This window comes from Gambusia affinis, linkage group LG14 (assembly GCF_019740435.1).
Source record: "Gambusia affinis linkage group LG14, SWU_Gaff_1.0, whole genome shotgun sequence".
Taxonomy (NCBI): domain Eukaryota; kingdom Metazoa; phylum Chordata; class Actinopteri; order Cyprinodontiformes; family Poeciliidae; genus Gambusia; species Gambusia affinis.
This window is the reverse complement of record NC_057881.1, coordinates 12,209,877-12,221,303: the sequence shown is the minus strand read 5'-3', so window position 1 is coordinate 12,221,303 and position 11,427 is coordinate 12,209,877. Positions and strand designations below refer to the sequence as shown.

The following is an 11,427-nucleotide window of genomic DNA, read 5'->3' as shown; positions in this document are numbered from 1 at the left end:
ATATTTAGTTATTTGTTTGCTCATTTACTTTTATTTATGTGTGTTGCTTGTGTTTTCATAATAGAGTGTCACTTTTCAATCTCTGAATTCTATTTTGGTGTTTGGTTTTGAGGTGCCACTATAAGATTGTGAGTATTCACCTGAGTTTAAGTCTTTCCTTATGGATTTTATGAATTTATTTTTGCTGAAACAACTTGACTTTTCTGGAAGCCTGCTAAGAAGGGAGATATTGTTAAATGTCGCAATAAGAAGTCACATTTGCATTTTGCCACAACTCATGCAGAGACCACAGAAAATATGAAAATTTGCTAAAAAAAAAAACAACAACAAAAAAAAAGATGTTCTGTATGATAAGACCAAAGTGTAACCTTTTAGCCAACATGCAAACTGCTACGTTTAACAAAATAACAATGATGTTTTTAACATAAGAAATCTCCACAGTGAAACATGGTGGTGGCTGCATCATGTTGAGGGGACACTCTTCTTCAGCAGGGACAAGGACGTTGGTCAGGGTTGATGGGAAGATGGATTTATACAGGAATACAAAAACCTCTCACAAAAGTTTGAAAGTTTTCTCAGCACCCCAACCTTGTTTTTGTTGATCACCAGTGTGCCCCCAACCCTTATTTTGAGAAACACTGCATATAATCTTATGCAGTATTAATGATGAATGCAAACTTTTTCAGTGCATACAGATAATTAGTGGTGTAGTCCATCTTCTCTTCACGTTAGTTTTTGTTTTGTTTTTTGTTTTTTGAAAAAAAAAAAAAATTACAGTTGAAACAATATTTGAGATGACTTGAAAGTGTTTCCTTCAGCTCGGTTTGTCTGAGCTGGCCCTGACGGATGAACTGAAGTGACTGAGTCTGGTTTAGGTTTTCTTTCCCCCTCATTAACTTAGCTGGTATGCATAAATACTGAGATGCATTGTTAACTGTTCTTTGGAAGGAGAAAATAAAGAGAAGCATTGCTGTGCAAAATCAAAATACAGTTAAGCTTCCCCCCTTATCTCCTCCTTTCCCTGCATCACCTTCGTCTCCAGGAATGTCCGCCCGCCATGTGGCGACAGGACAGCTGAAAGACGGAGAGGGTCCCCCAAACAAGCTATTACAGGCAGAGTGAAGGGCCACGAGGCCTCCGACTACCTTTCCTCGAGTGGGAGTGTGTGAGTGTGAGGTTCGCTCCCTGACAGAGGTGAAAGGTGTATCCTACATACCAGGAGTTTTTTCACGGTGGGAGCAGCTTGTCTGGACTTGGCCAGGATTAGGTTTCTGCATCTGTGTGTTTCAGAAACTCACAGCTGAGGCGGAGATGTGTGTGATGTGTAGCGGCTGGGCGGAGAGTTCGCTCAGATGGAGGAAAATAAGAACCTGAGAGATGAAGCTCAAGACATTTGATTACAAATAAACACCGAGAGAAGATCAGATGACTACAACGATTCTCAGAAATAAAATGACCTATCTATCACTTCAGACATCTCTTATTTGGTTTAACAACACCATCATAACTCAAGTTCTGTTCATTTCTTGCTAAAGTTGTATTTTTTCTAATAGTAAAAATACATTTTGTATGTATAAGCAGTCTCGTGTAGTCATATAAAAAAGTTTTTAAATAGTAGTAATAATAAATAAATTTGTGCTTTTTTGAAGCATCAATGTAGCGGTTTATTGTAACTGTTGTCATTTTAACATTACACATTCATCGCATAGCAGATAGTACACCACCAGTAGGCTGAATACATTTGCAGGAGCAGTCTACGATGGGATAGATGAAAGCATTTCACATGTTAGAATGGCCTAGTCAAAGTCTAGACCTAGGTCCAATTGAGAATCCTTCACAAGACTTTAAAACTTTTGCTCACGATACATTCTTGATCCAATCTGACTGGGGATTAACTATTTTTCAAAGAAGACATTTTAAAAAATACGTTTCATTTTTCTTCCACAACTTGATTATTCTCTGTATGATGATTACACAAAATCTCAATCAAACATATTGCAGTTTGTGATAAAAAGTGAAGTCACATTTTATCACAGTGTGTGTGACTTTTTCCACAACCCATTATGCAAAACAAATAAGCTATTAACTGCTTGCAACATCTCAACAGAACCACACTTGAAAGAAATCTCCAAACATTTTACGTATTCTAAAATTGATGGAATACATAAAATTAGTTTTTAATATTATGGCTGCGTTATTGACAAAAGACATCGATTTGTGTTGCCGCTGTCTGTTAGATTCAAATCCTGCTGACTTCAACCACAAACAGTCCCAGCTTGCACACAAAATCAGAGCGCCGCTGCTGCCGGTGAGCTGTCATCATCTTCACAATCAGCCTCTGTCCCACCGGCCCACGTCTGACTGACCTAAAGCCTCACCTCTCCCTCTCTTTCACTGGCTGTGAGTGTGCTGAGGTAAGAAATTAACTTTTTCACCCCCTGGAGGCATGGTTCGCCCTCTCACTAATAACACCAAACCACTCAGAGGTCGTCCACTCAGATCCACAGGGTTTAATCGTTATTTTTGTTGAGTTTCTTCCCCTCCACGTGGGCGTGGAGGGGAATCACAACCAGATTATACAACTCATCACAACCAGACCTCTGAAGGCTTGTGTACAGCCCGACTGGTCGGCCAGCATCGTGGCATGTTGCAGCAGCAAACTGTGGCAAAACCTGTTGGTTTGGGGGGAAAAAAAAAAAAAAGGGAAAGCGGGAGCACGAAAGAGAAAGAGAGAGAGGAAGTGGCTGATGGGGAAGATGAAATCCGACTTCCTCTTCCTTCAACAGCCTGCAGAGAAGCAGGGAGGTCACATTCAGCACTGTTTGGTGTCTCTGTGGCCTTCTGTAAAACTCTCAAAACGGCTCCAACTTGGAATCAAAAAGGAGGTGGAGGGATTGATAAAGAATTTGATTGTCTGCGGCAAGCCCCTGCTCATTCATAACCACAAAGGCCAGTCAGATAATATTCTCCTCCACCACTCAATAGCTGACACCTGCGAGATTTGTTTTCACACAAGCCCTAAGGCTGGACAACCCCACCCCAAACCTGTAAGCAAGCAAGTCCTTGCACAACATCCTGCAGGGTATTGGTGGAGGGGGAACCTGAGCAATGTGCGGCTTTTGTCATTTTTCCACCCCTTTCCTTCGTCCTTTTTTTTCACTTTTGGCTCTGTTCTTTAAAAGCATAATCACATCCTTCTCTCCTGAGAGATATTTCCCCTCACGTTGACAAAAGGAGTGAAAAAGCAGAAAGGTGAAGTGGGGGTGAGAACAAGGAGCCAGGCGAGGGAGGTTTCTCACAATGATAAGATTTCTCCTGTAAGGAAGTCATGACTCCTATCTGTCAGGAAGCTCCGTGTAATTGGCCTCAAATAAATAAATAAATAAAAATAAGAAGAATATACCTTGAATGAGTATTTCTGGTGTTTATCCAGACAGGTTGCTTCTGTTCAACTCATGTGACAACTGGAGCCATGCTTTATTTACATATTAGCTGAATTTAGTCAAATGCAGAGAGATGATGAAGAGCTCCACTGTTCCCACTCACAGGCCAAAACCACAGTCACACAGACAGATGAGATAAAAATCTAATGTAGTCCTCTGAGCTGCATTATGTTCAGTTTGTGCTGCTGCGATTCAAAACAAAGATTACCAGTCCTACCCGGGACAAGACTGTTTTATTATTATGAGGTTTTCCAAAATTAGGAGTCCATCAGTGTGAGTTTCAACTCATTGTGCCAGTAGTCGACCTGCGCTGCTGCCCTCTAGTGTTGTTCTCGGGAAGCTCAGATGTTTCAGTCTCAGTTGTATCAGTCATTCAAAGGTTTGTAGCACATAAAAACATTGATACTGTGATGCTGCTATTTTATTCAGCTCACCTGAGACAATCTTTGTAGAACCATACGTCGCTGCAGTTTGAACTGCAAGTATTTTTAGTGGGGTATACCTCCACCAGCTACGTATGTCTAGCGCCTGATTCTTTGCGAAATATCCCACACTCTCTCAGAATAGCTGGAAAGCATCCTAAGTTGAAATCAAGTTTGACTAGGCCATTCTAATACAAGAGTATGCTTCGATCTAAGCCAGCAGAATCCAAATGTTTTTCTTCCAAGTTCTCAAAGTGTAAATGTTTATAATGTGAGAATTTTTATAAAATAATTGTCACAAGTAAACAAAATTCTGTTACTACAGAATATTTATCCACATGTTAGTTTCTTTATCAGAAACAGTAATGTGATAGGAATACGTTGGAATATTTATTGTACTCCGCTGGCAAAAAGATGTTGATTTTTAAGGTTTTAGTTTAGTCTTATTTATAAATGTATTCATTAACTTATTTATACTTCGGAATACAGTTATTAAAAAAATAGTTAGGAGGGAAATCGTTTTGTCGCTACACATTGAAGAGGAGAAAATAATTGCAAAACAAATGAAACAGAATGACAGAAAAAATGAAATATTGTGATAATATAGAGGTACTCTTGTACAGAATCAAGTGTAAACAACCAAACTACCACTAAGAAGCAGCATTGCCGCACCTATGTAGCTGTTCCCAGGAAGGCGATTTCCATCTGAGGGCTTTCCGCTGCCTTCACTGTCTCTTTAAAAAATAGGAAGAACAACATAATCGAATCTCTGTTATGAGTTACATTAATATGATACTTTACTTAGAATAATTTCAACAATTTTATTATTTTTAGAGAAAAGAAGCTTCTAGAAAATCTTTTTGTTTATTTCTCTCATGTGATCACAAGTTGTAGAATGAGTGAATGTCGACATTCCTGAGTCTTGCGAGAGTCTTTAAATGCAGCACTGACGTTTACTTCTTACCTCTGGGAAATCAGCAGCTGTCACATTTCTGAGTTACAAACGACACGTACGTCTATATTTTTGAGGTAAGGTGTTCTTTCTTTATCAATAATCACGGCTTTTAGTGTTGGGATGATTGTGCTGATGGCTAACGGAAGGTTTGAGTCCTGTTAAATCTCCATGTGGTTAACCAGATTTTCACACATGAAGCTAATAACTGACACTGCTAACAGCTCGGTTTAACACCGACACAAATGTAAAAGGCGTTACCTTCGTGGTACTTTAGGTCCACAAAAGCTCTCAGAAGCTAAATGTGTTGTTGCTGGAAACGTGTTGTTGGCTGCTTATATATAAACACGACTATTAGTTAGCTAATGCTTGCTAAGTCCCCATCCGAATGCTAAATAGTTAACTCCTGGAAATATAAGACACCGAAGCCACCCCGTTATGACCGAGGAAGTATTTACAGTATTTGATTAAATAAGCTATAGAATGTCAAACTTTGTAACTTTGGTTATGTACAAGGTCTTAAGTCAGCAAAGAAGACTAATAATAGAAGTTGTTATGAAGTAGACTGGTTTACCGGTTAATCTATGTTCATGCCTACTAAACCTGCAGAAGTCCCCGTGTTTTTAAAGGATTTTCAGTCTAGGTGTGGTGTATCTGCATAATGCATGACTCAAAAGAGGATTATAAATGCAGGGTGCATGTTTTTATTGTACATATCAGGAAATTAGAATAGCATTGAGAAACTATAAAGTAATTTAGTCCAGAAACTAGTGAAATGTATTTATCGTTTAGATTAATCACACACATAATTTTGTTTTAAATGTTTCTTTTATTTAAAGAAAAGTAAACAGTTCAGGGTAAATCAGATGGTTGTCATATTACATAAGACCTGCAGGGTTGGTACCACTGTTGTTTTACTTGTCCTGTCAAGCAACCTCTCAAGTGTGTACCCCGCCTTTCATGTGATGACCGCTTGAGATGGCACCTTATTGATAGTGAGCGAGTTGTAAACAATACAGACAGTATAAACAATGGGTGTATGGATGACTAAAAGGGATTTTTAAGACAGAAATGTCATGTTAGGGCTTACACAAAATGTTACTTTTGGAATTCAAATAAATAAATGAAACTCATGAATTTCACTGAGGTTTTGTTTTTTTTCCAAGTGAATTACAAAAAGAACTTTTAGTAATTTGCTGCAGAATTGAGGCAAGATCATTTACAAGAGCAGCTTAATGCCTCTGAGATATTAATACATAGCATCGAGATGTGAATTTACTGATATTTCACTTAGAATAAATCATTACCGTTGCGTGATTTTCTAATATTATGCAGCCTAGATCACATCTCCTGCACACACTGCTGTTTGTAGACACACATGGAGCTTCAGCCACTAATGGTCATACGTCAATGTAAAACATTTGTTAGAACAACAAAATAATGTCCATCCATACAGAAGGGTCTTTTCAGCTAGTGGGCATGAGGCGAGATAGGCTGCCAGGCTATCACTGGACATGCACAGATTTTAAACCTAAAGGCAATTAAAAGGACCAGTTAACTTAATGTGCATATTTTTAGACTGTGAGAGGAAGCTGGAGTACCCAGGGAGAACATTAAAACTCCAAGGAGCCAGGATGGGATTTGAACCCAGGACCTTCTTGCTGCAAGGCAACAGTGCTACCAACTCCTACACTGTGCAGTCCTTCTGACTAAAGATGGCTCCAAAACACAAAGGGATAACTTGTCCTATTTTATTTCATTTATTTAGCACACACTGCATAATGTGCTGGTATGGTCAGGTTCAAGGACTGGACAGGAAATTAGTAATCTCTATGAATATTACCAGAGCAGTTCAGGACATTTGCAGAAATATTAAGCGATGAGAGAATAATAAAACTGAAAGAATAGTAGCGAAGTCGTGTGGCTTTTCAAGAAAATAATCCATGTTCTTTGATGATTGTCCTTAAATCCAAAAGTCTAAGTAAACGAAAGCTGATACTTTTCCATCTCCATCTGCAGCTTCTGCCTCTGGGTTTGGTTCTTTTTCTTCTTCCTTTTTTTTTTTTTTAGACCAACATTCTAAGAGAGTTTATCCAGGGAGAAACTAACAGACTTACCTCCTCTGTGAGCAAGTCGGATGAGAATAACTGGCTTATCTGATTTCACTGAGCATTCCTGCATAGTAATGTCTCGCAGGACAAGCCAGAACCTGTTCCTCTTATATCGCCTGTTCACAAAATTCAGTGGTTTATAAATGTTCAACCAGACAAACCTGTTCCTGCTATTTGTTCAATTTAAAACAATTGTTCAAAATAAAAAAAAAATAAAAATCTTGTTAAGTTTAGGAAGTGCCGAAAGGCAAAAGAATTGGCCCGACATGGATGCAGGTCTACCACTGTGGTTTCCAGACGGCGCAGAAGCCAAAACAAGATGTACAGTGATAAGATCAATCTTTTGTTTTTGTAACTGTTCAACACTGTGCAACTGTGACATCAAAACATACGGCTTTAACAGAACTATGAATGAGAAGAGAAGAGGTTTTAACAGGTTTTACTTTTCAGATTTGTTACAGAAATAAATCTGTAACAAATTTGTTTCATAAACTTGTTGGCATAAACCGATCGCCATGTATTAGGATCATGCTAATGTTTACTCATTTGCTCAGGCTTTTCCCACCTTGACTCTGAGCACAGGTATTTGGTTTTTTATGCTTTTTTCACCCTTATTTGAGCTATTTCTTCCTCCTTCCTCTGTGTTTTCCCTAGCATGGCACGCGGGCACCAGAAAATTCAGTCGCAGCAGAAAAATGCCAAGAAGCAGGCAGAAATGAAGAAGTCCAAGGGTCACGATCAGAAGATGGCAGCCAAGGCAGCACTAGTGTTCACTTGCAGCGTCTGCAAGGTACATCTGGCACCTGTGGGGATTAAGTCAATCAGTCAAGCAAATTTTATTCGTAGACTACATTTAATTCAGACAGGTGTAAAGGAGTTACACATACTTTCTGAACCATCTTCCTGTTCATTTAGGGTCCACTTTGAGTCCTAATGGTATGACGCCACCATATTTATCTGAACCTTTGAGCCCTTAGTCTCTTTTTAGATCTTCAAGGTCCACAAATCAGTTGCCATTGGACACTCCCAGGTTACAGCAGTAAAGTTGAGATGACAGACTGTGCTTAGTGGAGGAACAACCTACCTTTGTGCTGGATGTTAGAGCTGAACTGACTGCGGATCATTTGATTACTGTCTCTATTCTCAGGTTTTCTGTCTCAGTTCAGCAGAATATTTTAGCTTTTATTATGCTAATTTTCCTAATTGGATGATTTATGTTATAACTTTCTTTATCTGGTTATGTTATGTTGCACTTGTTACTGGTGGCTTTATAGCTTGTGAAACACGATGACCAAGTTGTGAGTTTGTTTTAGGAACATCAACACTCTAAGCTGCCCTTAAATCTTTAGAAGGACTGTTTGTTCCAGAACATAACAAAGCATCAATTTTAGCTCTCGCTTTAGATCTTAACTGAAGATCCTTTCCAGAATACCTGAGAGTCCTGATACATCAGTTGTTCTTAAAACCATTAATGTTCTTGAATGCAAAAAAAGCACCTAAAGTATGTCGTTTTTACCTGCTATAACCAACTTTTCCTTAATATGATCTTCATTTGTGATCGTCTTCCCACAGTCCCAGATGCCCGACCCAAAAACCTTCAAGCAGCACTTCGAGAGCAAGCACCCCAAATCCCCTCTGCCCCCAGAGTTGGAGGGCGTGGAAGCATAAATGACTCGGATAAACCACACTGAATGCGCTGATCCGGCTCTGAACATGACAGCAAAGAATGATTTAATGTACCCAACATGAAAGCCTCATGCAGTCCACTGCTACCCGTGTGTGCTTGTGTTTAAATACACGCACGACTAAATCCAACCGTGGTTTTGACTTCAGGGACCTGTACGATCAATGAGCCTAGACTTACTGCCTTCATGTTTTGTACGTATATTTCCTTTAAAGATCAATAAATTGTTGTCCATTGCACCCCACATGAGATAAAGTGACTATCCTAACAAAGCTAAATGGATTTGGCTTGGGCGGAAAATTCAGATGTTTGTCTTTGCTGCTGTCAAAAGTGACCTAGTTTATTTAAATTGTACTTGGGAGTGTTTTACTCAAACGGAGGCCTGCACACTGTAATTCCTCCACCCCGGTGCCCTGCTGTACTGCAATCTTTTATTCAGCTAATCAGAATTTCATGTTTGGTTGTAAAATGTGAAACTTTGCCAGCTGCCCAAGCTGCTACACAGATTGTTAGGAAGTGAAATTATATTGGAGACTGCCGGCAAGATTAATGTGCCTGTAAAATGAATGTATGCTCCAATAATGTATAATACCATTTTATTAAAACTCACTTTGTTATATATCTGCTATTTTATTTTAATTTTTTTATATACAGCTCTGGTCAAAAGTTTGCATTTGTTCATCGCTGGCAGAAATCTCATTAATTGCCTGTTAATTATTTATTTATACAGTTTTCATTACTGTGGCGGTTTCTCCAACCAACACAAGGAAAAATAATATGCCTTTAGTATTGCCTAAATTACCCTTACCAAACACATTTTGCATCCATCAACCTTCTGTCTTGAATCATTAATTTGGTTGGCAGCACGGCGGCCTTGCAGCAAGAAGGCCTTGGGTTTGAAACAGCTTTCCATCTTTGTTAACTATTAGATTCATCAAGAACGAGTGACCCGCACCGCATTCATGATCTTGACTGACAGAGAAAAATGCAAAAAGTTGCCACAACCGACAGCTGACTTGGAATTAATCAGGCCAGCTAATAAAATGCTTAAATTGTGTCTCAAAACATTTAAACACTTGACATTGGACAACAATTGACTGTAACGGGGCAGAATGTAATCCGTTAAACAGGATAATGGCTAATGTAGAGGGCACAGCAGACATTTGAGACGTGGTTGTGGAAAAGAAACATTATATAGTGGATGAGGGAACAGTAGCAGGAAAAGGTGATTGGTACAAGATGTGATGTATTTCTCCCCGTCTTTAATTATAATATTCTGAGGCCGGGTGCTGCAGACCAGAAGAGCCACAACCCGCAGCATAAACAATCTGTTAATAAAAGCTCCACTCTGCCAGAGCTTTTTACAGGCTGCTGCCAACAACTGGTTTTTGACAGTTTTCTAGTTTTCTAGTCAGATGTAAACAAAATGTAACTTTTTGAACTGCTTTCAAATCACTCTGATAGAAATCTATCATTGCAAATCACCATAAGTATAGCATCACTATAGTGAAACATGGTATTTTCACCATGTGATCAGAGATGATGGGAAGATAGAGCAAGGTAAACTTCAATATAAGCATGTTAGAATCCACAACAAATTTGATATTGTGGTGGAGGTTCACCTTTAACCAGATCAATAAAAACCCAAACCTCCAGCCACCAATACAATTAAATGATTTTTGATGAAATGACGTGCATATTAGAATGGCCCAGTCAAAGTCCAGACCTAAATCCAATTGAGAATAGGTGACAAGACTTCAAGATTGATGGTCTCAGATCTTTTACCTCCAATCTGGCAGATCTTCACTTATTTAACTAAACAAAAAATCTGTTTCTATGTGTAAAGTTGTTAGGTGATGTTGCACCTAACAACTTTAGGTGCAACATCACCTAACAATTTGTTTTTTAAAGTACAACTTTAGGTGCACTTTGGTTCTGCAATCTATTAAATGGAGGGTTATTAAAACAAATACATAACCTTTGCAGATTTCTTATGTTAAAAAATGTTTTGTTTTAACTCTGCAGTCATAAAATGTGAATGGGATCAAGGGGAAGAGATCATTTCAAGGGATTGTAAATAATTATTTGGCTTCAAAACTCCTTCCTTCTGATGACTCAGTAGGAGACAAATCAACAGAGTAAAAGCTACGCTGCCTGTTGCTTTAAATGTTTGAGTGACTCGACTCTGTGACTCACTGCCTGCATTGTTTCAAGCACAATTCATTTCCTTCCTTCCTGTCTATAAACTTGTGAATGAAAGAATGCCACACCTGGCCATTCATACAAACATGAAGAAAAAAATGACTGAGGGTAGTTTGTGTTCAAGCAGGATGGAGTCAGAGGGGTTTGGAGGGAGGGCAATGTGGGTAAAAAAATTAAAATAGCTGGCATAATAGGTGAAGCAATTCTCCCTGGCTATAGAGCACCTATTTTCAGCCAGCGGTCTCTGTCTGAGCTGTGCTTGTCATGAAACCAAAAATCTGTTGATGTTCTTTGATTTGGACCGGTTCATTTTTGAGAAAAGCAACTCAATCTGAAGAGACATTCTGCTCCATATTGGCAACATTATTCCTGTGTGTGTTGTTTTTGAATGACCTTGTTTCAATGTCAGAGGAGCATTAGTCATTTTCCAGCTACTTCTTGCCTGCCTCAGCAAACCTCAAAATCCAGGACACGCCCTTTGGAAAACCAAAGTACAAATCACTATTGCACTGTTGAGTCTTACTTCTTGAAGCTAAATCAGTCATTGCTCCAGTCAGGGGCACAACCGATGACTCTGAGACTTCCTTACTATTCTATTACGGTGACAGAGAGG

At 39.0% G+C, this 11,427-nt stretch overlaps 1 protein-coding gene across 1 annotated transcript; it reads left to right on the top strand.

Annotated features, from left to right (window-relative positions):
* Positions 1-4,774: 4,774 nt before the first annotated feature.
* znf706 (zinc finger protein 706) lies at positions 4,775-9,231 on the top strand. The gene is made up of 3 exons (XM_044139423.1): positions 4,775-4,894; positions 7,583-7,718; positions 8,501-9,231. Exons 2-3 carry the CDS (start codon positions 7,584-7,586, stop codon positions 8,594-8,596), a joined length of 231 nt encoding a protein of 76 aa, XP_043995358.1. The 5' UTR covers positions 4,775-4,894; position 7,583; the 3' UTR covers positions 8,597-9,231.
* The last annotated feature ends 2,196 nt before the right edge of the window (positions 9,232-11,427 follow it).

Bases quoted from the DNA above. Each gene is read 5' to 3' on its own strand.
- znf706 (XM_044139423.1), top strand. From the start codon at position 7,584: ATGGCACGCGGGCACCAGAAAATTCAGTCGCAGCAGAAAAATGCCAAG. The intron at 7,719-8,500 runs GTACATCTGGCA...GTCTTCCCACAG, and splicing joins TCACTTGCAGCGTCTGCAAG to TCCCAGATGCCCGACCCAAA.